This window comes from Amblyraja radiata, chromosome 2, assembly GCF_010909765.2.
Source record: "Amblyraja radiata isolate CabotCenter1 chromosome 2, sAmbRad1.1.pri, whole genome shotgun sequence".
NCBI lineage: Eukaryota > Metazoa > Chordata > Chondrichthyes > Rajiformes > Rajidae > Amblyraja > Amblyraja radiata.
In genome coordinates, this window is record NC_045957.1 from 25,491,304 (window position 1) to 25,518,874 (window position 27,571).

Here is a 27,571-nt window from a genome sequence, read left to right on the forward strand (position 1 = left end):
CAGCAGGATTTGTAACTGGGTCGTCCTGAAGCAGTGAAGCATAAAGTACACGTGGAAAATCCAAATTTGTGGCTTCTGATTTTAGGTTTGGGTTTATTATTGTCAAGTGTACCGAGGTTCAGTGAAAAGCTCTGTTTTGCTTGCTATCCAATGAAATCAGAGAATACAATAAACACATTCTATCAAGCCAAACTCAAGTACAGTAGATCGAGCAAAGGGAAAAATACAGAATGCAGAATATAGTTCTCAGCATTGTAGTGCCTCAGTTCCATAGACAAAGTCTGCAGTGGGGTAAGGGTGACTTGGACAGTGCCCCAGCTTATGGAAGGACAGTTCTATGATGGGAGTTTGTTTCTCAGTTTCCCCGCTTACCGATTGGGATGGATAATTTCTCACTGTGGCGCGGGTGATAGGGACATATATCGGGTTCCTTACTTGGACGATGATGTTATCTAACAGGTGCCAGTATCAGGAGTGCTGCCAGCAGTACTGGTAGTCCTTGCGATGAAACAAAATGTTAGTTATGATAAGATTGTATTCCAAGCATTGAATCAGGAGGAGAAATTACTGAAGTTAACTTTCCCTAGTTGTTCCAGAGACGAGATAGGCAAACTGGTTTAGCAGTGGTCATTTAAACTTCCAGGATAGTATTGTTTTTTTGTAAAGTTAAGATCGATTTTCCTTTCAATTCGATACTGTCTTTAATCTGCTTAGTTCACCATGAAGATAGATAGATAGATAGATAGATAGATAGATAGATAAATACTTTATTAATCCCCTTATTCAGGGGAAATTCTGATGTCCATGCAGCACACTAATAAAAATACAACACAGTATTCACAAAGAAATTCAACACCAAAACATCCCCCCACAGTGATTCCCACTGTGGGGGAAGGCACAAAGTCCAGTCTAGAGATCATCTTAGAGCCTTTGTTTCCCAATGGAAAGACACTTGGTTCATAACAGTCGTGTGGTGGAGGGAATGTGCCATCCTAGCCTGGTCTGGCCTATGTAAGACTCATAGGCTTGTATCCGTACCGAGCGTGGCTTTACTGTGATTCCAGTCGCACAGCAACATTGCTGACTCTGAAATGGCCCAGCAAGTACTGTCATGTTGAAGCAGAATTGAGAAACTGTCGTGTGCTCTGTTCACAGAGGCATGACTCACACATGACATAACTGACTGTGCAATTCAGCCCGAAGGCTTCACTCTTCATGGGATGAACTGTAGGGCGTACAGGGCTCTCACTTAACTTTTTTTCTCTGATGTCTGCCGGGCAAGCTAGGCAGCTTTTTAGGTTGCCAAATGACAGTTTAGGTTGTCATTTAAGACGGCTTGCATGACGAGTGTGATAATGTGCTCGGACGAAGTGCGTAGTTACCAGTCGGAATTATGCTCAATGAAGCATTCACATATTATTTCTGCTTCAAATAAGTCTCAAACTAAACATATTCACCAATCAAGACATGATATACACCACAATGACATGCAGCAAAATTACAACACAGTATCAACTCTTTTGACACATTGCAATGAATGCAATTTCTATTATTTCTTTCCACTTCCAAACAAAAATATGGTTGGATTATTCAGCGTATGATCAACCTCGGTGAGACCAAGCGCAGGCTTGGCGAACGCTTCGCACAACATCTCCACTCAGTTTGCAATAACCAACCTGATCTCCCGGTGGCTCAGCACTTCAACTTCCCCTCCCATTCTGAATCCGACCTTTTTGTCCTGGTCCTCCTCCATGGCCAGAATGAGGCCCACTGCAAATTGGAGGAACCTCATATTTCGCTTGAGTAGTTTACACCCCAGTGGTATGAACATTGGCTTCTCCAATTTCAGGTAGTCCTTGCTTTCTCCCTCCTTCCCCTCCCATTCCCAGCACTCCCACAGCCTACTGTCTCCGCCTCTTCCTTTTTCCCGCCCCGCCCCCCCGACATTAGTCTGAAGAAAGGTCTCAACCCAAAACGTCGCCTATTCCTTCGCTCCATCGATGCTGCCTCACCCGCTGAGTTTCTCCAGCATTTTTGTCTACCCATTCACACAAGTTCTGTTATCCCACTTTCCCACTCCCGACACATTAGGGGCAATTTTACAGAGACAAGTTAACCTACAAAGCCAATGCGTCTTTGGGATGTGGGAGGAAACCCACACGCTTGCAGGGAGAACGTGCAAATTCAGCACAGACTGTGCCCGAGGACAGGATCGAACACAGATCTCTGGTGTGTGAGGCAGCAAGTCCACCAGCTGTGACACTATATTTTGTTTTCCAACACACAAAAAATTATACGTTGATAACTTTGGTTACTAAAGAAAAACTATCCCTCTTCAGTCTTAAATCTAAGTGAAGCTATGTCCCCCATTACAGCTACCGTATGTTTTAATTCAGTTCAAGACTATGGGGCAGTACATTGGCCATAAAGTTGCGGCCTAAAAATGCCAGAGCCCAGGAATTGATCCTGAATATGGGTGCTGTCTGTATGGAGTTTGTTCCTTTTCCCTTTGATCGCATGGGTTTTCTCCCGGTGCTCGTGTTTCCTTCCACATTCCAAAGGTGTGCGGGAACCTTTTTCAGACCCAACCCAAAACATAATATTTTCCTTTTTTCCCGAGATTCTGTCTGACCTGCTGAGTTACTCCAGCTTTTTGTGTCTATTTTCAGTTTACACCAGCATCTGCAGTGCCTTCCTACACACACGACACTATATGGTAGAACTTTATTAATTCCAGGAGAGAAATTGTATCTGTGTGTGTCTATATTATACACATACACACACACAGATAGATAGATAGATGATTGATTGATAGATAGATAGATAGATAGATAGTTAGAGTTACATATTCATTTAAATATACACTGTTTTTCTCGTTTATAACATTGCTTACAGAGTACTATGTTTACATATTCTGTTGTGCGGCTGCAAGTAAGGATTTCATTTTTCTAACTGGGATGTGAGAGAATAAAACACTCTTGACTTGCGTCGCTAATGTGTGGGATAGAACTAGTGCCCGGACCTGGAATATCTGATTGTGAAGTGCCGTCCCTTCTACCTCCCGAGATAATTCATCTCAAGCCTTTTTTCCCCAATTTGATGAGTCCAATCTGTATGAAAAATAAAGTAGCCCACAATTTTAACTTACACAAACACAAATTTGCAGAGGGTTGCAGACGCAGCGCAGCCCAGTCCATCTCGCAATCCAGCCTCTCCCCCATCAACTCCCATCTTCTGCCTTGGCAACATAAGCAAGGACTGCTCCTGGTCATTCTTTCTTCTCCCGTCTCCTGTCAGGCAGACGATACGAAAGCTTAAAAGCACAAACTGCCAGATTCATGAACAGCTTCTTCCCCGCTCTTATCAGATTCGTAACCGAACCGCTTACATTGCTATGTTTGTATTTCCAATCTTCCAATCTACCTCGTTGATGCCCTAGCACTTTTTTCCTGCACTTTCTTTAGACTTTAGAGATACAATGCGGAAACAGGCCCTTCAACTCACCGGGTCTGCGCTGGCAAGCGATCATCCCATACACTAACGCTGTTCTACACACTAGTGACCATTTACAATTTTACTGAAGCCGATTAACCTATGAACCTGTACGTCTGTGGAGTGTGGGAGGAAACCGGAGCACATGGCGAAAATCCACGCGGTCACAGGGTGAATGTACAAACTCCACACAGACAGCACCGGAGGTCAGGATCGAACCCGGGTCTCTGGCGCTGTAAGGCAGTAACTCTGCCGCCCTCTTCTCTGCAGCTATGCAGCATGGAAACGGGCTATTTGGCCCCTGTAATATTATTGTAACACTATATTCTGTACTCTTTTTATTTTCTCTTGTACTCATGTATTGGTATGATCTGCCTGCATGACGAGCAAAACAAAAGTTTTCACTGAATCTCAGTACACATGACAATGATAAAACAATACTGATGCAAGCGATAAGAAATAGCAGGAAAAGGACATGTGGCATGTTGAGTTAGCTCCACCATTTAATAAAATCATGCTTGATCCTTGCCTTTGTCCACTTTTCTTGCCTGATCCCCATATTCCATGATTCCCCAAATGTCTTGATTATATCCAATAACTGAGCACGCTCAGCTCTGTATGAATGGCAAAGATTACCGTAGCATAAGGGTTCAAGACCTGATCCAATGACTTGGAAATACAAATTACAAGGCTCTGGGCAGGCCTCTGGGGAGTGTTGTAGAGCAGAGAGATCTAGCAGTGCAGGTACACAGTCCCTGAAAGTGGCGTCACAGGTAGATAGGTTGGTCAAGAAGGCTTTCAGCACATTAGCCTTCATCAGTCAGGGTATTGAGTATAGAAGTTGGGATGTGATGATACAGTTGTATAAGATGCTGATGAAGCCACATTTGGAATGTTGTGTTCAGTATTGGTCACCCTGCTATAGAAAAGATGTTAAGCTGAATGGAGTGCAGAGAAGATTTACAAGGATATTGCCAGGACTTGAGGGTCTGAGCTATAGGGAGAGGTTGGGCAAGCTAGGACTTTATTCCTTGGAGCGCAGGTGGATGAGGGGTGCTCTTAAAGAGGTGTATAATGTGAATAGATTGGGTAGATATACAGACTCTTTTACGCAGAGTAGGCAAATCAAAACCCAGAGGGCATAGGTGTCAGGTGATGGGAAAGATTTAATAGAGTTAAGAGGCAGTTCAGGCAGATACTATAAACAACATTTAACAGGCATTTGCACAGCTACATGGATAGGAAAGGTTTAGGGATATGGGTCAAACACAGGCATGTTGCACAGTATGGCAAGTTGGGCCAAAGGGCCTGTTTCCATGCAGTGTGCCTCTGTGGCTCTAAATTCAAGACAGGCAGCTGGGCAATTTAAATTCAATTAATTAGAGATCAATAATGGATCGATTAGGACCAATAATGATGACCATGGAACCCCAGATTTTCAAGCTAGTGAGTTCCATGGGCATGAGTGAATTAAATAAATTCCTGGATTGAATGTACAAGCTGCTGGAGTCTGGAGAAGGGACCCGGCCCGAAGTGTCGTATGTCTGTTCCCTCCACAGTTGCTGCTTGACCCGCTGAGTTAAGCCAGTATTTTGTGTTTTGGTCCCAGAATTTTAGAAGTAGCCAGATATTTGTGACAGTTCTTACCATACAAATGGAATTAATTTAGGTCAATGTAAGTAGGTGGGCGTTGGTTGGCATGTATATGATGGGCTAATGGGCCCATTTCACTGCTGTATCCATTTATGATTCTGCCACAATTTGCTCCATGTTATGTTTTCTTTTTTTTTGTTGTAGATCCAAGATAATTCTCCAGCCCAAAAAGCAGGCTTGGAACCTTATTTTGATTTCATCCTTACCATTGGAAATACTAGGCTGGTAAGTCATTTCTATAAAAGGAACTTACAAATACATTTAAACTTTTAGATCTACCGTCTACCAATTTTTTTTTTTTTAACATACACAATGCATTTTTTCTTCATTTCTCTGAGATTCATACTTTATATGTTTAATTCATTGCTTTATATTGTCTCTGCTATAACTATCAGTAACTGCCGGGTATTAATCGCATCAAAATGTTGCCTCTAGTTCCAACTCATATTTGGAAAGAAAATCTGTGGTTGTAGTTCTGGATTTTTCCACTGTTTTAATAAAATTTCACAAGCTCAGCAAGTGAATCTGCTTTCAAACTGATCTCTTGGTGAAATACATGAAAATGAATGAATCCCCAGCACCTAATCGATTTTGTTTGCTGTAGAAGTCAAACGAGGATATTGATGAGGCTTTGGCAGAGAATCTTGCTTCCCTGTTTAGTTTATTATCACATATACCAAGGTACAGAGAAAAGCTTTTTTGTTGCGTGCTGTCCAGTCAGAGGAAAGACTATAAATGATTACAATTAAGCCATCTACCGTGTACAGATACGGGATAAAGGGAATAGCATTTAATGCAAGGTAAAGTCTGATTAAAGATAATTTGAGGGTCTCCAACGAGATAGATGGTAAGTCAGGACCACTCTCTAATTGGCGAGGTCCGAGAAGACTGGAGGATAGTTAATGTTGTGCCTTTATTTAAGCAGGGCATCGGGATAAACCTAGAAAGTGCAGGACCAGTGAGCTTTGCATCAGTGGTGAGAATATTATAGAGGGCATTCTGAGGGGTAGGATTTTGGGCTTTTTGCGTGAGATATCGTGTTTCAGAAATGTTCGTTTTTCCGAAGAGGTGCAAAAAGATTGATGAGGGCAGTTACATTCACAGTTGCACCGTCCCATGGGATCAAGGGTGACTTCCTTCCACTGGTTCTGAGAAGGATAATGAGGTCAGTGTAGGAATTGCAGATTGTACAACAGATAGATAGGCTGCAGCTGTTGGGTCGATTGAATGGGTAGTTATGAAGCAGTGTACTTATCCTGCTGCTTGTGAAGACCTTCTCTGTGCCCATTGTATAGCCTTGCGGATCTCAATATCATCTCCCGGGAGACCGTGGCCCTTAAGCCGGACGGCGGGTACACGTGGCTTCGGGGGGGGGGGGGAGAGGGGAGGATCCCGTCAAGCCAGTCCCACGGCCGAACTCAAGGTCCAAGGCTTCAGGGTGAGCTTGCCGGGTGGGTCCCTGTGGTCACACTGAAGGTCCAGCGGATCGTAGCCTCAGGGGAGCTATCCCGTGTGGCCGAACGGAAGGCCTGTGAGAGGTAGTCGCCGAGCCGACGCCTCCCCCCGTTCATCGAACAAGGAGCGTGGCCGGTACGAGAGGAGAGGGAACCGGGGTCTGGCCGACAGTACCCTCGTGGTCGGCCGCGGGAGAAGGACGGACAAGGACCTGCAGATGCTGGTATACACAAAAGGACACAATGTGCTGGAATAACTCATTGGATCAGGCGACATCTCTGGAGAACATGGACAGGAAGAACGGTCCTTAACACAATTTTTCTTCCTCACTGACACGGGACTGTTTTATTAATCAGCTTTTCATGTGGTATTTAAACAAACACTGCTAAAATCCATATGGAACATACCAAATGCATGCCCTTCATCAATTGACACCAAAAAACACCTTTAGGTTAATCAAACAAGATCTGTGTGCTGCATGCAGTGCAGAAACAGGCCCTTCGGCCTAATGACCACACACAATTAACTTTGCATGCTGGTCACAAGAAAGGATCAATGCAATTGTTCCAATCTTAAATCTCTATTCCAAGTCTAAACCCATCTGGACAGAATTGTTTTTTTCTCTTTGCACTTGTGTATGGCTTGATTGTAATAATGACCCGAAATGTCACCTCTCCATGTTTTCCAAAAATGCTGCTTAACCTGCCGAGTTACTCCAGCACTCTTGTGTCCTTTTCTGGCTAAAATTATTTTTTTATTTTTGCTTTCCAGAACAAGAATAACGACACTTTTAAGGACCTGCTGAAAGCCAATGCAGAGAAGCCAGTGAAGCTGGAGGTGTACAGCATGAAGGCTGCCAAGGTCCGGGAGGTGGAGGTTGTCCCGAGTAATATGTGGGGTGGCCAGGGTCTGCTGGGCGCCAGTGTCCGCTTCTGCAGCTTTGACGGAGCGCATGAACACATCTGGCATGTGCTGGTGAGTACATGCGCAAATGTACCCTTCCCTGGTTATCAAAACTACTGCCCAGAGTTCAAAAACATATATATTTTGAGTAGGAAGGTCGTTTTTGCTTGGGCAGCTTACAACCCAGCAATATGTATTTTGATTTCTCTCATTTCAAATAACCCTTGCATTCCCTCTCTCTCTCTCTCCATCCCTCCCCCACTCGAGTTGTCCTGCTAGTTTCACTGTTCATAACCCTTTATTAACACCTCTTCCACAGCCAACTATTGTGGGCTCCACCTTTCCTTGGTCATCGGTACCGGCTCTGATTTGTTCTGTAACCTTTCATACCTTTAGTTTCCCTCTCCTCTGACTCGCAGTCTGAAGAAGGGTCTTGACCCGAAACGTCGTCTATTCCCTATCTCCAGAGATGCTGCCTGACCCACTGTTAGTCTAGCATTCTGTGTCTAACTTAATATTTTGAGCAGAAATCATAACGAACAATGATTCTAGGAGTAATGAGTATGCCAGTGCTCTCTTCCAGTGTTATACTGGAAGGGCTGCTAATCGTCCTCCTAAATATTGAGCTCAATCAAAATTCTACCATCCTAAAGGGTAGCACAGCTGGTGGAGCGCCAGAGACCCGGGTTTGATCCTGATCTCAGGTGCTGCTTGTCTGAAATTTGTACTTTCTCCCTGTGACCGCAAGGAGTTTCCTCCAGATGCTCCAGTTTCTACCCATATCCCAAAAATGTGCAGCTTTGTAGGTTAATTGGCTCTCTGTAAATTGCCCCTCGTGTGTCGGGAGTGGATGCAAAAGTGGGATAACATAGAACTAGTGGGAATGGGTGATTGATGCGCGAACTCACTGTGCCGGGCTTGTTTCCATGTTGTTTCTTTCAATTATCAATTTTCACTATCCCACTTGCCTATCAATTCTAGGTGTACTCACTTGCATCACTTCAAGCTATTATTGGTTCTATCAGATTTCCCTCTCTCCAGCTAACCCACTCAGCTTTGATGGGTATTCTGCATTCTTCCAGCTTTCTCCATTGCTGGCCAGGCCTTCTCAGCATCTCTGATTGGAATTTCCTGTAGCCTATCTACCTGTTGCTGTGCCCTAATTGTCAAACAATGAAACAGAGACGCAGCTAACACTTGGCATCTTCCAGCAATGGTGATGGTACATGACAATCTGGAACTGGCGCAGAATTGGTGCCAACAATATTAGGAGAGGGATCTTCTGCTGTATATTCAGGAATGCTTTGCAGAAATGGGATTTTCCAAAGAAATAGTTGCCTAATTAAAGCACAATTATGCTGTTGCGGTAGAAGGCTGAGTTCGTTTTTATTTTACTGATCCTGTTTCTATCTTTGCTCTGGAAAAATGTGATTAAAAAATGTTGTTCCTGACCTGAATGAGTTGTTTTTCAGCCTCAGCTAAATGATGCATTGCTTTTCATCGAACACCAGGCAAATAACACTCTGCACATTGACTGTGTGTTCTTTTCCCATCCTGTAGGATATTGAACCAAACTCTCCAGCCGCCCTGGCAGGTCTTCAGCCTCACACTGACTACATCGTTGGAGCAGATCAAGTGATGCAAGAGGTGATGAGCGTTAGGCACTGGTGGTGATGGCTCGGGTTCCAAACAGGCAGGGCTACCCTTGCAATGCCGTAGTGTTACTTGTATATAACATTCTTAAGACATGCTGGGGTACAATTAAGTGCAGAGCTTAATCTATTGAACTATTGGGAAATGAAACCGCCATTTTACCCACAGTCAGACACCATGAACAATGTTGGTGCATACTTTGTCTGTCCATATCAGTGACATTGGTCAAGATAGTGGGAGAGAGCGCCTGGATCCTTTTCAGTTGCTTTCAGAGGATAATTTTCGTCAGGCTTGGAGAGGGGATGGACCTCATTTTAATTAACTACTGCCTAAAATAAGTGATGGAGTGGGGGTGGGAGGAATAGATTTAGAGGCTTTCCACTGAATTCTTAAGAAAACTATAATTTAGCTGTATCTGCATTTGACATGAGGCTGCTGTCTCCAGCTGACCACTGGATTAAGATGCATACTGCAGACTGATCACATCGCTGCTTACGTTGAAGTCTACTGATGCGCCCTAAATACTGTGGTGGTGTACTTGGAATGGTATGTTCCAGAATCTAGTAACCCTTGGTTTGAGGCACAACATTACTTAAAAGTTGGCAGAAGAATGGTAATAATACCCTTAATCCACAGCAGATAATGGCAATTTGTGGTAATGGAGTGGGATTGGTGGGGTGATTACTCGGTGGTAATGTTAAACTTGGTTTTAGTCATGTCACATCTGCTTTGAAATTGACTTGCTAACATTGATGAATGCACATTTAACTTGATTATATGGTATTACTTTATCTACTAATCTGGAGCAATATTCTCAACAAACATGAGGAGCAACTTTTTTCCACACAGAGGGTGGAGGGTATGTGGCATGAGCTGCCATAGTTGAGATGGGTACAATAACAACATTTAAAGTATACTTAGACAGGTCCATGGATAGGAAATGTTAAGAGGGATATGGGCCAAATGTGAACAAATGCGACTGGCTTAGATGGCGCACCTTGATCACCATGGAGGAGTTGGGCCAAAAGGCCTGTTTCAGTGTTGTATGGCTCTGTAACTCTAAACGCCAACTAATTATGGCAGGCATGCATTTGTTGATGCCATAAAATGAAATTCCAGGCAGTTGTTGAGTCAAGGGATTATTTTACATAGTTATGGTTGATCTCTGGCATTTCCACGGCTATTTTCTGTAGGATGTAATGTGCTTAGCAGACACTTTAACATATAGAGTAAGAATTCACATTTCAGCTCTTTCAGCATGTGGTTACCTCGTTTAGCTTTTGCATGGAGTGGAGGGAAGGAAGAAGCAACATCTCTAATGTTGGTAGTAACTCCAACAACAAATGTTATGCCTGTATAACTGCAGCCACAAAATTGGCTTGAAGGTAGGAGAGAGGGTGGTCGTAGAGGGTTGTTTTTTCAACTGGAGGCCTGCAACAAGTGGTGTGCCACAGGGATCTGTGGTGGATCCACTGATTATTTATATTACCAATTTGGATGTGAATGTAGGTGGCATGGTTCAAAATTTTGCGGATGTCACTAAAGTTGGTGGTATAGTGGACTATGTGAAGATGCTTATCTCAGATTACAATGGGATATTGATCAACTAGGCCAATGGGGCAATGGAATGGCTGATGGAGTTTAATTTAGATAAATGTTAGGTATTGCATTGAGATAGAACAAACCGGTGCAGAACTTACATGGTAAATGGTAGGGTCCTGGGGTGTGGGAGAACAGAGGTACAGGTACACAGTTCTGTGAAAGTGGAGACAGAAGTAGGGTGGTGAAAAATACTTTTGACACACTTGGTTGGCTTCATCGCACAGGATATTGAGTACAGAAGATAAACAAAATGCTGGAGTAACTCAGCAGGTCAGGTAGCATCTCTGGAGAACATGGATAGCAGACGTTTCAGGTCGAGACCCATTCTGCCAGAGAAAGTGGTAGAGGCAGGTATGATGGCAACATGTAAAAGGTAATTGTTCAAGCACATGGATAGGAAATGTCTGGAGGGATATGGGCCTGGTGCAGGCAACTAGGGCTATCTTGGTTAGACAACTTGGTTAGCATGGAAGAGTTGGGCCGAAGGTCTTCTTCCTGTGCTGTACAGCTCTGTAACTAAACCAAATAGTTATTTGCCTTTTATAAATTAATATTTGTGTAGCTGATGTCAGATCGAGAGGGAATTTGATTCAATCACACCTAAATCAGCCAATCTTTCTTGTCTTTTGCACACCCAGTCTGAAGATTTTTACAGCTTGATTGAGGCATTCGAAGGAAAGCCCTTGAAACTACTGGTTTATAACAGTGAGACGGATACGACCAGAGATGTAATGGTTACGCCCAATGGTGCCTGGGGAGGAGAAGGAAGGTATGTGATGGCTGTTATAATTTACAATCTGTGTTATTGATGTAGAGGCGCAAGGAACTGCAGATTAGTTTAGTTTAAAGATACAGCCTGGAAACAGCCCCTTCAGCCCACTGAGTCCATGCCAACCATCGATCACCTGTGCATACTAGTTGAATGTTATCGCATACTATGCACTATGGCCAATTTAGAGAAGCCTATTTGCCCACAAACCTGTATGACTTTGGAATGTGGGAGGAAACGGAGCACCCGGAGCAAACCCATGTGGTCATGGGGAGAACGTACATATTCTGCACAGACAGCACAAGTAGTCAGGATCTAACCCAGATCCCCGGCACTGTGAGGCACGACTGCCACCCAATGCTGGAATCTTGCGTAGAACACAAAATGCTGGAGTAACTCAGCAAATCGGGCAGCATCTCTGGAGGACATGGGTCAGGACCCTTCTTCCGACGGATTGCATTAGGGGGGTGAAAGCTGGAAAAGTGGTGGCAGTGGGACAATGCCTGCAAGTGATGGTAGATACAGGTGAGGGGTATATTTGATTAGCGGATGGCTGGATAAAGGCTAGAGATGAAAATAAGACAAAAGGGGACTTAAGGAAGCAAGGAGACAAACGGGTGCTGGATGAGAAGAGGTTTGAAGGAGCTGTGAAATGTAAAGCAAGAGGGAAGGATGTAGATGATTGGGGAGTGGGATAGCGGAAGAATGGGTGCTCACCGAGGTTGGGAGGGTTGGAGAAAAAGAATGTTATGGGGTGTCACCTAAATTGGAAAATTCAATGTTGATACTGAAGATAGACACAAAGTGCTGGAGTGACTCAGCTCAGGCAGCATCACTGGAGAAAAAGGACGGGTGACGTTTCGGGTCAGAACACTTCTTCTGTCTGAAAGTAGAAAGTAGACTGGAGGTAGGAAAAGGCTAGAATAGATCAGCTGAAGAAAGGTTTCATCCCAAAATGTCACCCATCGTATTTCTCTAGAGATGTTGCCTGACCCGCCGAGTCATTTTGTCTCTACAGCATAAACCAGCATCTGCAGTTCCTTCCTACTGTTCACACTGGAGACCTTGCTATCTTGGAGACACAAGAGACTGCAGAAACTGGAACCTAGAGCAACAAATAATGTGTGAGTGGGGCAGCATCATTTTGGGTTGTCACCCTGCATCAAGAGTGGGTGGAAAGGCCTACCTTCTCCACTCTTAATCATGATGTAGGGTCCTGATCTGAATCATTGACAATTCCTTCACAGATGCTGTTCAACCCATATTCCTCCAGCAGATTATTTGATTATCTTGACATCTTAAGGGCTATTGAACATTTTTCTAATGTGTTTAGCCCTCTGCTAAAAGTCAATCCGATCACATCCAGCAGAGCAGTAATCCAACTTGACAGAGGGATTTATCCAATTGTTGCCATTCGTACTGGAACTGCAGTATTGTTGTATGCAACCTCTTTAATACCATATACACAGCGTGCTAATTTAAAATTTCCACCAATTTCACCTCACACTTTATTCAATTTCAGCTTGGGTTGTGGCATTGGATACGGTTACTTGCACAGAATCCCCACCCTACCTGCTGTGCCGGAGAAGAAGATAGAGATTCCAGCACCTCCTGTGGCAAGTGCTGTGCCTGAGAGTCCAGAAAACGGATACAAGGAGGTGGGTAATGACCATTTGTGCACAATACTGATCCCAGGTTACAGAAGTTCTGTGCACTATTCCAGACCTACCCATAAAGACATACAGTTGAGAAACAAGGTCTTCAGCACATCTTGTCTGTGCTGGCCATCGAGTATTTTATCTATACTAATCCCATTTTCCAGCAGTTGTACCCACAGCCTTCTTTGCTGTGGTGTTTCGGATGCTCATCTCATGGAGTCATAGAACCATACAGTATGAAAGCAGGCCTTTCGGCTCAACTTGTTCATGCCGACCAAGATGCCCCATCTACGCTAGTCCCATTCCGTTGAAATCTTCCCTATCCATGTTCAGAGCTGCGTTTTTACAGAAATGCGATTAGAATACAGATGTACGATTTTGTGTTGTTAAATATAGATTTTAAAAACGGAGATCAGTTCATTCTGAAGAAACGTCACCCATTCCTTTTCTCCAGAGTCGCTGCCTGTCCGGTTCCAGGTTTAAACAGAGAGCTGTCAGTTTGACGCGTGGGAATTTAAACAGCGCTGTGGATTATGGGGTTTACACATAGCCACAGCGCTATGGGTCACAGACTGTTCAGGAAAATTCTCGTATAACAATGAGTCTTTGGAATTCTCTTTCTCAGTAGAAGTTGAGTCTTTGATTAATTTTCAGGCAGTGGTAGAATTCTGGATAAGCCTAGTGGTGAAAGGTTACCAGTGGAATTGCAGTTACATTGGGATTGGCCTTGATTTTACAGAACGGTGGGTGGGCTCAAGGGGGAGAGAGGGAGGGGTTGAGAGAGGGAGGGAGGGAATAAGAGAGGGAGGGGAAAAAAAGGAAGGAGAGAGGGAAAGGGGGAAGGAGGGAGGGAGGGAGAGAGGGAGGGAGGGAGAGAGAGGAAGGAGGGAGCGAGGGAGGGGGAAGCGAGGGAGGGGGAGGCTTCCAAAATGGCTTCTACATCATCATCTGGTGCTAAAAGCAGAAAGCAGCCGTTCAAACAGCAGTATACAAAGAGATGGCAATGAATGCACTGTCAAGTAAAGTGCGTAGAAGACATGTCAATTGGTAGCAAAGTTATGCATTCTTGTACTCTTACATGGGTATGACTGCACATAAAAAACAACATTTTTTTCAGCAAAATGGCTCCACGTAAAAATACTGATTTCCACAGTAAAATACTGATTTTCAGGTACTAGAATACTGAAATGCTCTGACAAAACGTGGCAGCTCTGCATGTACCCGTCCGTGTCTTTAAAATGCTTCTAAATCTAAATTGCCTTTTAAATGTTGTGAAAGTCCCTGCTCTGACCCTCCCCTCAGGCACTCCGGATTTCACTTACTAGATGACAAGATTATTCCTCAAATCCCTCTACACCTCTTATTCCCTTACCCGAAACCTATGCCCTTTGCTAATTAAAACCTTTGCAGCTGGAAAGGTTTCTCACCATCTCTCCTCTCTATGCACCTCATTGTTTTTTTTATATACCCTAGCCAGGCCTTCCATCAGACTTCAACCTTCCAGTCTCTTCTCACAGCTGAAGCGTTCTGTTCCAGGCAACATCCTGGCAAATCTCCTCTGCACCTTCTCACGTGCCATATCATCATTTTCATTTCTTGAATATTTGGTACTATCAACATTTTCTTTCTTTGCATCTTTCGATTGGCTCAGTTTATTCCTGCTGATATAAAATTAAGAATCAAACTCTGCATTCTTCGAGGCCTCCTGCTTCCTGCATTCAGTGGTCCTAATGTGGTTGATGTTTTCAATCAAGAACTTCCATCTTTTTCAACAACAAATCGTTGATGCATTTCATCAATTTCCTGTCAACGACAGCCCCCTGGTGCACCTCCAATTCTCCTCTTGTTATGTAAACCTCAGTTTAAGTATCTTGACATTGTCTGTTAGGCCTTTATCTTCCAAAGCTATAAACTCTGAAAATTTCCTTTCATAAGTTCATAAGCTATAGGAGCAGAATTAGGCCATTCAGCCCATCAAGTCTACTCCACCATTTAATCCTGCCCGATCTATCTTTCCCTCTTAACCCCATTCTTCTGCCTTCTCCCAATAACCCCTGACACCCTTACTAATCAAGAATCTGTCAATCTTTGCCTTAACAATATCTATTGATGGCTTCCACAGCCGCCTGTGGCAATGAATTCCACAGATTCACCACCCTTTGACGAAATAAATTGCTACTCATCTCCTTTCTAAAGGTACGTCCTTTTATTCTGAGGCTATGGCCTCTGGTCCTAGACACTCTCACTAGAGTAAACATCCTCTCCGCATCCACTCTATCTAGGCCTTTCACTATTCACTGTTCTCCCACCCCCACACACTCTTCAAATCCTCCCTATTCAAAGTGCTCAAGTGTTATCCTCTTTTTATGGCTCAGGGTTAGACTGTGGTTGTCAATGCTCTATGCCACTATTGAATGTTCCCTGTGAATATAAACATGGTACTTGAGGTTTCAAGAAACTTGTAATTCAGTATGATAATCACCAAATTTCATGTAATACCAGAATATAGACACAGGAACTTGTTAGGGAACCACAATGGTGCAGTGGCAGAATTGCTGCCATACAGCGCCAGAGACCCAGGTTCGATCCTGGCCTCGGGTGATGTCTGTACGGAGTTTTATGTTCTCCCTGTGACCGCGTGGGTTTTCTCCGGGTGCTCCGGTTTCCTCCTACCATCCAAATACGTACAGGTTTGTAGGTTAATTGGTTATTGTGAATTGTCCATGGTGTGTAGGATAGTGCTAGTGTACGGGATGATCGCTGGTTGGGGCTAACTCAGCCCACTCTGTATCTCTAAAATGCTTTAAAAAAAACTGCAGATGCTGGTTTACCAAGGAAAGACACAGAATGCTGGAGTATATCAGTGGGTCTGACAGCATTCCTGGAGAACATGGATAGGTAATGTTTTGGGTCAGGACCCTTCTTCAGTCTGAAGAGGGGCCCCGATGTGAATCGTCTCCTCTCCACGTTCTCCAGGGATGCTGCCTGATCTGCTGAGTTACTCCGGCATTTTGTGTCTTTCCATCATGCAGTACCAGGTTGAAAACAGTTGAGGGAGCTGCAAGTTTGCGGGTGACTTTATTCATGGACCATCATGATGAAAATGTGTGCTGACTCGGACCAACATTAACGAATGGCCGATTTTAAACTCTTAAACATTGGACACGTGCTGTATAACTTTGCCAAATAATTATCTACTCATCAGATACGCATAACATCGATCTGCAAACTTACCAGATGTATATTAATTCAAGAGTATTTAATTGCCTTGTGTACTGGGACCAGGATAATGAAACTCTTACTTGCTGCAGCTTTACAGGCACATTAAATGCAACAACACAAGTGAATATACAAGTTCTTAGCGAGTCCCCACACAAGATTAGAAGTTGTTCAGCTGCAGATGCTGGTTCACAAAAAAAAGGCACAACATTTGGGGGTCACTCAATAGGTCAGGCACCATCTCTGAAGAATATGGAAAGTTGCCGGGGAACCTTCTTCAGGCTGCTTGTGGTGGTGGGGGGGGGGAAGAAAACTGGAAGTGAGAAAGAGCAGAACAAAGCCTGGTGAATGAAAGATGGATACAGGAGAGAGGGGTTTAGGACAGGCAGATAGTTGGACAAAAGCCAGAGATGAAAAGATTAAAGGTGTGAGGTAAGGATAGAAGAGTTGCGAATTATGAAGCCAGAGGAAGGAATATAGATGGAGAGGGAGGGGAGAAAAGGGTGCGAGCCCAGGTGAGGGACAAGGAAGATGATGAGGAGGGGGGGACAAAGAAGGGGGTGTTTTTTTTTGTAAATAACCTAAATAAATATACAATTATCAGCTATTCCAGGTAAATCAGTGCAAGCCAAAGTATGCAGTGCAACCTTAATAGTGATCTTGACGCTCTTAACATCAGTCTGTTTACATAGGTGGCTCAGTGGCACAGCAGATAGAGCTGCTGTCTCACAGCGCCAGACACCCGAGTTCGATCCTGACCTAGGGTGCTGTCTATGTGGAGTTTGCACGTTCTCCCTGTGACCGCGTGGTTTCCAAAGACGTGGGTTTGTAACGTAATTGGCTTCTGTAAATTGCCCCTAGTGTGTCATGAGTGTGTCATAGCTTTCAAAACTGCTGCTGTTACACCAATCTTAAAGAAACCTGGTCTTGATCCCTCCTCTCTCATTAACTACCGCCCAATCTCAAACCTCCCCTTTCTTTCAAAAACCCTGGAGCGTATCGTTGCGTCGCAACTTCATTCCCACCTCCTTGCGTATAACCTACTTGAACCCCTCCAATCTGGCTTTCGCCCCCTCCATAGCACAGAAACTGCTCTCCTCAAAGTCCTCAACGACCTCCTCACCTCTGCTGACACTGGTTCCCTCAACATCCTCATCCTCCTCGACCTGAGCGCAGCCTTCGATACAGTGAACCATAACATCCTGCTCACCAGACTCAAAGACCTCGGCATTGAAGGCTCTGCACTCAGCTGGCTCCGTTCCTACCTTTCCAACAGATCCCACTTCATCTCTCTCCACAACCACACCTCTGCTACAGCCACAGTCACTCAAGGCGTTCCCCAAGGCTCCGTACCCGTCCCCCTCCTCTTCATCATCTACATCCTCCCCCTTGGTCAGATACTCCGCCACTTCAACCTGGACTTCCACTGTTACGCTGATGACACCCAGATCTACCTCGGCACCAAATCCCCCCACACCCCCCCCCCCTCTCCCATATCAACTCCTGTTTGTCAGCTATAAAAACCTGGATGCAACATAATTTCCTCAAACTCAACAGCGATAAGACAGAATTCCTCCTCATAGGCTCCAAAGCCACACTCAGCAAAATCAATAACCCTACTCTCACCATCGACGGCACCACTGTCTCCCCATCTCCCCAGGCCCGCAACCTTGGCGTGATCTTTGATTCCACCCTCTCCCTTGAGCCTCACATCCGCCATGTCATTAAAACCTCCTTCTTTCATCTCCGCAACATCGCCAAACTCAGACCCTCTCTCACACCTCCCGCTGCTGAAAGACTCATCCATGCCTTCATCTCCTCCCGACTGGACTACTGCAACTCACTTCTCCTTGGCATTCAGCTCCACCTACATCAACCGACTCCAACTGGTCCAGAACGCAGCCGCCCGACTCATCACCCACACCAAATCCTGGCATCACATCACTCCAGTCCTCAAACAACTTCACTGGCTTCCCATCTCCCACCGGATCAACTACAATATCCTGATCCTCACCTACAAAGCCCTCCACCATCTGGCCCCCCCCATATCTCACTGACCTCCTCTCCCCCTACCAACCCTCACGGTCCTCAGATCCACATCAACCGGTCTCCTCTCCATCCACAAGTCCAACCTCCGCAGTTTTGGGGCAGAGCCTTCTCCAGGGCAGCTCCCAGGCTCTGGAACTCCCTCCCCCAACTGATCCGCAATTCCGTGTCCCTCACCATCTTCCAGTCCCGCCTCAAGACCCATCTCTTCACCTCTGCCTATCCTTAGCCCCACGTCCCCCTCCCTTTTCATCTGTGCATTAATTGCCATCAAACGTTCATCATATGCTAACCCACTCATTCCCGGGATCATTCTCGTAAACCTTTGAATAGCTGCATTTGTCTGAATGACTGACCCGCCTGATTTTAAACCCCACTGCAGGAAACAAATCCCCACAAGTTGCAAGAACCGTGTACCTGTTGGACAGGTGACAGATTTGAGACTCCTGTAACATGACCTTCTGGATCCTCAAACCTGCCTCGCTCACAGTCACACCCTCCTGTCTCTCTTGACATAGATTCTAATGTACTTAATCTAAAGGGTGTGACTGCCTCTTAGAGCAAAATATCCAGGTAATTGATCCTTGATGCAAGACAGTGTTTGATCATGGACTTCAGTTCATTCTCAGACCTGAAGTTCCTTGAGCTGCACAAATTTATTACAGATGTAATTGCCTTTGTGGTTTCCATCAACTCTCAAGTATTACACTTTAAATACGGCGTAGAAACAGGCCTTTCGGCCCACCCTGTCCGTGCTGACCAGCAGTCACACTGTACACGAGTTCCACCCTACACACTAGGGACAATTTACAGACGCCAATTAACCAACAAACCCCCACATCTTTGGAATGTGGGAGTAAAACGAAGCATCTGGAGAAAGCCCACAGGGTCACAGGGAGAACGTGCAAACTCCATACAGACAGCACCGATGGTCAGGATTGAACCCGGGTCTCTGGCACTGTAAAACAGCAGCTCTACCGCTGCGTCACTATGCTGCACTTAATCCAGCTGTTACACATCACAAACTCTGCCACATCGGCAGTAGTTGTGCACGTAGGCACAAACGACATCGGGAAGAAGAGGAAGGAGGTTCTCCAACAAGACTTCAGAGAGTTGGGAAGAAGACTGAAATGTCAGGCTTCTAGGGTGGTTATCTCTGGATTGCTTCCAGTACCTCGAGCTAGTGAGGACAGGAACAGGGAGATAGGGGATCTGAATGTGTGACTGAGGGGCTGGAGCAGGGAGCAAGGATTTAGATTTATAGACCATTAGGATCTCTTCTGGGGTAGGGGTGACCTGTACAAAAGGGACAGGTTACACCTTAACTGGAGGGGGACCGACATTCTGGCAGGCAAGTTTGCTAGGGCTACACGTGGGTTTAAACTAAATAGTGGGGGGGAGGGAGTGACAAATTGGGAGTATAAAGATGGAGTTGAAGGGGAAGTGACTACAGGAAAAATTACAAAAGATTCTCGAATTAATGGGAAGGAAAGCTCGAGAATAGACAACAGTGTAAGGTCAGGGCCAATTACGAGCGGTGCGAGGGGGAAGTGAATACGGAGGTCAAAGTGCTGTATATGAATGGGCGAAATATAAGGAATAAAGTGGACGAGCTTGAGGCTCAGTTAGAAACTGGCAAGTATGATGTTGTGGCAATTACTGAGACATGGCTGCAAGAGGGCCAGGGCTGGGAACTGAATATTCAAGGGTATACCTCCTATCGAAAAGACAGATAGGTGGGCAGAGGGGGTGAGGTTGCCCTGCCGGTGAGGAATGAAATTCAATCCCTTGCAAGGGGTGACATTGAAACAGGAGATGTGGAATCAGTATGGATAGAACTAAGGAATTGTAAGGGTAAATTGGACTAATCTACAGGCCCCCAAACAGTAGCCTGGACATAGGGCGCAAGTTGAATCAGGAGTTAAAATTGGCATGTAGCAAAAGTAATGCTGTGGTTGTTATGGGAGATTTCAACATGCAGGTAGACCGGGAAAATCAGGTTGGTACTGGACCCCAAGAAAGGGGGGTAGAGTGCCTTCGTGATGGATTCTTAGAACAGCTTGTATTGGAGCCTAACAGAGAGAAGGCAATTCTGGATTTAGTGTTATGTAATGAACCGGATTTGATAAAGGACCTCGAGTTTAATGAGCCTTTAGGAGGCAGTGACCATAACATGGTCAGGTTTAATCTACAATTGGAGAGGGAGAAGAGTAGATCGGAGGTGTCAGTGTTGCAGTTGAATAAAAGGGACTATGGGGCCATGAGGGAGGAGCTGGCCAAAGTTGACTGGAAAGTTACACTAGCAGGGATGACAGTGGAACAAAAATGGCATGTGTTTCTAGGAATAATACAGAAGGTGCAGGATCAGTTCATTCCTAGGAGGAAGAAAGATTCCAAGGGGAGAAAGGGACGACCATGGCTGACAAGGGACGTCAGGGACAGTATAAAAATTAAAGCGAAGAAGTACAACGTAGCAAAGATGAGCGGGAAGCAAGAGGATTGGGTAATGTTTAAAGAACAACAGAGGATAACCAAAAACACAATACGGGGAGAAAAGATGAGGTACGAAGGTAAGCTAGCCAAGAATATAAAGCAGGATAGTAAAAGTTTCTTTAGGTATGTGAAGAGGAAAAAATGAGTTAAGACCAAAGTTGGACCCTTGAAGACCGAAAAAGGTGAATTTATTATGGGGAACAAGGAAATGGCAGATGAGTTGAACAAGTACTTTGGATCTCTCTTCACTAAGGACGACACAAACAATCTTCCTGATATACTAGTGGCCAGAGGATCTCGGGTGACGGAGGAACTGAAGGAAATCCACATAAGGCAGGAAATGGTGTTGGATAGACTGATGGGACTCAAGGCTGATAAATCCCCAGGGCCTGATGGTCTGCATCCCAGGGTACTTAAGAAAGTGGCTCTAGAAATCGTGGATGCATTGGTGATAATTTTCCAATGTTCTATAGACTCAGGATCAGTTCCTGTGGATTAGAGGGTAGCCCAATGTTATCCCACTTTTTAAGAAAGGCGGGAGAGAGAATACAGGGAATTAGCCTGACATCGGTGGTGGGGAAGATACTGGAGTCAATTATAAAAGATGAGATAGCCGAACATTTGGATAGCAGTAACAGGATCGGTCCGAGTCAGCATGGATTTACAAAGGGGAAGTCATGCTTGACTAATCTTCTGGAATTTTTTGAAGGAAAATTGACAAGGGAGAGCCAGTGGATGTAGTGTACCTGGACTTTCGGAAAGCATTTGATAAGATCCCACATAGGAGATTAGTGGGCAAAATTAGGGCACATGGTATTGGGGGTAGGGTGCTGACATGGATAGAGAAGTGGTTGGCAGACAGGAAACAAAGAGTAGGGATTAACGGGCCCCTTTCAGAATGGCAGGCAGTGACTAGTGGGGTACCGCAAGGCTCGGTGCTGGGACCGCAGCTATTTACAATATACATCAATGATTTGGATGAAGGGATTCAAAGTAACATTAGCAAATTTGCAGATGACACAAAGCTGGGTGGCAGTGTGAACTGTGAGGAGGATGCTATGAGAATGTAGGGTGACTTGGACAGGAGTGGGCAGATGCATGGCAGATGAAGTTTAATGCGGATAAATGTGAGGTTATCCACTTTGGTAGCAAAAACAGGAAGGCAGATTACTATCTAAATGGCATCAAGTTGGGAAAAGGGGAAGTACAACGGGAACTGGGGGTCCTTGTACCAGTCTATGAAAGTAAGAATGCAGGTACAGCAGGCAGTGAAGAAAGCGAATGGCATGTTGGCCTTTATAACAAGAGGAATCGAATATAGGAGCAAAGAGGTCCTTCTGCAGTTGTACAGAGCCCCAGTGAGACCACACCTGGAGTATTGTGTGCAGTTTTGGTCCCCTAATTTGCGGAAGGACATTCTTGCTATTGAGGGAGTGCAGCGTAGATTTACAAGGTTAATTCCCGGGATGGCGGGACTGTCATATGCTGAGAGAATGGAGCAGCTGGGCTTGTACACTCGGGAGTTTAGAAGGATGAGCGGGGATCTGATTGAAACGTATAAAATTGTTAAGGGTTTGGGCACGCTAGAGGCAGGAAACATGTTCCCGATGTTGAGGGAGTCCAGAACCAGGGGCCAGTTTAAGAATAAGGAGTAAGCCATTTAGAACGGAGACGAGGAAACACGTTTTCTCACAGAGAGTGGTGAGTTTGTTGAATTCTCTGCCTCATAGGGCGGTGGAGGCAGGTTCTCTGGATGCTTTCAAGAGAGAGCTAGATAGGGCTCTTAAAAATAGTCAGGGGATATGGCGAGAAGGTAGGAACGGGGTACTGATTGGGGATGATCAGCCATGATCACAGTGAATGGCGGTGCTGGCTCGAAGGGCCGAATGGCCTACTCCTGCACCTATTGTCTATTGTCTATTAGCATATTTTAATTTAATTTATTCAGTTATTTAATCCTGCCTCTTTCACCCTAACCCCACTGAAGTAGCTTGCCCACTGATATCCATATCTCATGGGTGCTGTACGTGGGGGCTCCTGTGCCAAATCCACAGAACTGCGGTGTTGCCTGGCTCGCTGAGTGCTTCCATCACTTTGTGTTTGTGCTGAACCCATGCTGTGTGTTTAGCTCTCACTGACTTGTATCCCCAGCTTGGTCGGCATGGACGAGTTAGGGCTAAGGGCCTGCTTCTGTGCCCATGACTCTACACGGCATTGCAATTTAAACCACGGGATTTAGAGAATTAACCGGTGAAACTTAACAGATTTTTATTAAATGAAACAAAAATAATGTGTGCCTGTAAACCAGGCACACTTAATTTTCAGATTATAAACTTTAGGATTATAATTGGCGGCCCATTTTCTGCTATTTGCACTTTATCAGTTTATTTGTTTATGTGTGTATATATTTATATTGTGGCATATGGACACACTGATCTGTTTTGTAGTAAATGCCTGCTATGTTTTGTGTGCTAAGCAAAGCAAGAATGTCATTGTTCTATCAGGGACACATGACAATAACAATAAACTCACTTGAACTTGAAGAAAAAACATTTTACTTAATTCTCTGGAGACCACCCACTCTTCTGTGGACAGCCCTGATTTTGCTGGGCCAAGTTTTAGTAAGATCTTATCTTTCAGTAACATCCCATTGCTCACCTGAGTTCAGATTGAAGAATATTTGACCACCATCATTGTGCTGTCATGCCCCGACATCTCACGGACAGGCATGTTTATCAGGAGGGCTTCACTGAAGAACAGCGTATTGCTGAGGCAACCATGCCTGTTTACTCTCTCCCAAGCTCACTGCTGGGGGCCAGTTGCCATGTCCACCTCACTGCTCTGTGGGCGATCAGCTCCGTGGCCTCCTGGTCTCGGTTCATTAATTACTTACCATTTCAGCAGCTGAGTGATTTGGAATCAGAAGAACAAAAGTACCGGCACCTCAGATTTTACGCAGGTATTGCCGCTTGAAAAGCAGCGCGTAAATCAAACATATGCCAGGCACTGCACACGACTATGCTGCCATATGGTGCCAAAGCATACATTTGAACGCGTTATTCCCAAAGTAGGAGTAAGTAAATTAAGCTTTGGTCGTAATTTGACAAGCGCGTTATTCTTAAAACACGTAAATCAAGCAAGCGTAAAACGTGAAGTGCCTGCACGAGAAATTCTCAGCGGCTTAAGCATCTTAGGGTGGCACAGTGGCGCAATGGTAGAGTTCCTGCTTTACAGCGCCAGGGACTCAGGTTTGTTCCTGACCACAGGTGCTGTCTGTTTGGAGTTTGTGCGTTCTCCCTGTGACCACGTGAGCTTTCTCTTGGGGCTCCGGTTTTCTCCCACATTGCAAAGAGGTGCAGGTTTGTAGGTTAATTGGCTTTGGTACACTGTCCCTAATGTGCAGGATAGAACCAGTGTATGAGTGATTGTTGGTCGGTGTGCACTCTGTGGACCCAAGGGCCTGTTTCCACTCAGTATCTCTAAACTAAGCTGAGGAGAGAAGAGCAGAGCTAATGTTGTTTTGGCAACCTCAAATTTTGTGGCAAAATTTTTTTTTTTTCTGATCAATTTGGCTACATTCTGGGATAACATCACAGTGAGATATATTCTCAGCATTCTTCAAAGCAGCTCTTAAAAATGGTATGAGCATTGAATTTTCCAATTTTAGGCAATGACATAACCCTTATAATCCCCCCCCCCCCCAGATAACCACCTTCTTTCCCCCACCTCCACCCACCTCCCCTGGGCTCACATCCATTTTCCTCATTCCCCTCCACCTATAATCTTTCCTCCAGCCTCACAATTCACAATTCTTCAATCCTTTTGTCACGCAGCTTCTGTTGTTTCACCTCTGACCTTTGTCCAGTCATCTGCCTATCAAACAATCCTCCTCCCCCAGGCTCTGTCCTGCCCCTGTCACCCAGCTTTCTTACCTCCCTTACAATCAGACTGAAGAAGGGTCCCAACTCAAAACATTGCCTATCCATGGTCGTCTGAGATGCTGCCTGACCCGCTGAGTTACTCCAGCACTCTGTGTCTTCTTTTGTAAACCAGCATCTGCATTTCCTTGTTTCAGCAGTACTTTTGAAGTTGAGATTTACATTATAAAGTGATCCAATTGACCTGTCTATTGCAGTATGGTCTTCATTGGGCACTGCTGGATTTAAAGTAAAACACTTGTTTATACCCTAGGCACCATTAGTAGCCCCCAGCTCACCGACTGACAGATCAACTGAGAGCCCAGGTTTGGAGCATGGACTGGCTGACCTGACGGTGGATACCTCTCTCTGTCCTCCTCCCATACATCGTGTCATGGATCCAGGTAGATGAACAATTGTAATTCTGTTAAAATGTTGTATGGCCATTTGAAGTCGAAGATACTGCTGTCATAGAAACATAGAAAATAGGTGCAGGAATAGGCCATTCGGCTCTTCGAGCCAGCACCACTGTTCAATATGATTCTGGCTGATCATCCAGAATCAGTACCCCTTTCCTGCTTTCTCCCCATGTCCCTTGATTCCATTAGCCCGAAGAGCTATATATAATCCTCTCTTGAATACATCCAGTGAATTGGCCTCCACTGCCTTATGTGGCAGACAACTCCACAGATTCACAGCTCTCTGGGTGAAAAGGTTTTTCCTCAACTAAATGGCCTCCCCCTTATTCTTAAACTGTGACCCCAGGTTCTGGACTCCCCAACATCAGGAACATGTAGCCTGTCCAATCCCTTAAGAATTTTATATGTCAGAAGATCCACTGAGTTCTCTTGATATCAGATCAAAGAAATCAGGATCATACCCTGCAAACTTGAATTGAAAGACTCTACAACAATCAGTTTGGCCACAGGTTTAAGACGGGAGCGGATATATGTAAAGGAGATCTGAAGGTTAGCTTTTTCACACAGAGGGTGGTAAATATTTGAAATGAACTGCCAGAGGAGGTAGTGAGGGCAGATGCTATTACAACAATTAAAAGGCAATGGGACAGATACATGGATCGGAAGGGCACAAAGGGATATGGACCTCTTGCAAGCAAATGGCATTAGCATGGATAGGCATGGTGGCTGGCATGGTCAAGATGACCTGCAAGGCCTCATTTACATGCTGCATGTTCTGTAATTCTAAGAGTCTAGAATTTGCAGAAAGGTAAGCTTGATGTGTTTTCTAGCGGCATAGACACTGGAGCGTCAGAGTGAATGTGTTCATTTGTCTGTCCAGTCATGTTGCCAAAGATTCTAATCTTCACCGTGTTATCCTTCCTTCCTAATCCTTCTGAAATCAGTAAGTGTGACATAAAATGAAAGTAATTGGCACAATGGTAACATAAAATGCACACCCAGAAATGTATTGTGCCTTGTTCTATAGATCATAAGTAGCTATTGACTTGTCCAAGGTATTGAAATTTTCAATTAGTAAAATCAAATTGCAGTACTTGGTGTACACCATGTTCTGACTCGACATCGTACATCTTTTTTGGGCTATCATGGAAACCAGTGTTCTCAGGAAGCAAATGTCTCTTTTGGTTCCTTAATTTTATGGTTTTGGTCTTCATAGGCTCAGATGGTTGTGCTGCTGCCTCAGTTGCAGAGACCCAGGTTAGATCCTGACTAAGGATGCTGTCTTTGCAGAGTTTGTACGTTCACCCTATGACCACGCAGGCTTCCTCCGGGTTCTCCTGTTTCCTCCCACATCACAAAGACATGCAGGTCTTTAGGTTGATTGGCTTTTGTAAATTTCCTCAAGTGTGTACGATGCCAAAATGGGATATGATATAACTAGTGTATGGGTGATGGGTGGGCCATCGACTCAGTGGGCTGAAGAGCCTGTTTCCCCATTGTATCACTAAACTAAATTAAAGTGTGCTAATTAAGTTTATCAGATGCGTTGTTTTGAGTTTGAAACTAAGTGGGGTGGCATGGTGGCACAGCGGTAGAGTTGTTGCCTTGCAGTGCCAGGGAACTGGGTTTAATCCTGACTACAGCTACTGTCTGTACAGAGTTTGTACGTTCTCCCCGTGACTGTGTGGGTTTTCTCCGCGAGCTCCTGTATCCTCCAACATTCCAAATACATGGTTTGTAGGTTAATGGGCTTTGGTAAATTTGTAAATTGTATTTAGTGCGTAGGACAGTGCTAGTGTGCGGGGCTTGCTGGGCCGAAGGGCTTGTTTCCGCTAAACTAGTTTAGTGTATCACTAAACTAAACTCAAGTAAAGTGGTGTGAAATTATCTTGTAGACTTCACTTTGGTCCTGTATTGTTAGATCAAAGTCAAACTCATTCAAATGTGTTACATTACATAATGCATGTTACTATATAGCACAACCAATCCTCTTGGGTATGGCAATCCTCTATCACGGTTGGCAATGCTACGTTGTGAGCGTACAGCTTTTATTATTGCTAAATGGTTTTCAGTAATTGGTCTGGCAATAACAATCAGAAGGCAGACACAAGGCTTTTATATTCTAATGCCATTCTTTTCACTGGTTGCTATAGTGGTTTGTTTCTAAAATTGTAATGCAGCTTGCGGATAGAATTTAAAAAGATGGCTGAAAGGCTGCAATCAGTTGCAATGTGTAGAGGGGCCAGGAGATGCAGATAGGTCATGGTTTATTCAGTCATTTATATTCTTGCA

The 27,571-nt window shown here is 44.7% G+C and overlaps 1 protein-coding gene across 1 annotated transcript in view; it reads left to right on the forward strand.

Annotated features, from left to right (window-relative positions):
* The window catches only part of gorasp1 (golgi reassembly stacking protein 1), a 33,836-nt gene that overhangs the window by 3,218 nt on the left and 3,047 nt on the right, over window positions 1-27,571 (forward strand). The window contains exons 2-7 of the mRNA XM_033043712.1: window positions 5,290-5,370; window positions 7,372-7,575; window positions 9,064-9,150; window positions 11,397-11,527; window positions 13,050-13,185; window positions 25,135-25,264. Coding sequence (XP_032899603.1) covers window positions 5,290-5,370; window positions 7,372-7,575; window positions 9,064-9,150; window positions 11,397-11,527; window positions 13,050-13,185; window positions 25,135-25,264 — 769 coding nt within the window. The remainder of the gene's footprint in view (window positions 1-5,289; window positions 5,371-7,371; window positions 7,576-9,063; window positions 9,151-11,396; window positions 11,528-13,049; window positions 13,186-25,134; window positions 25,265-27,571) is intronic.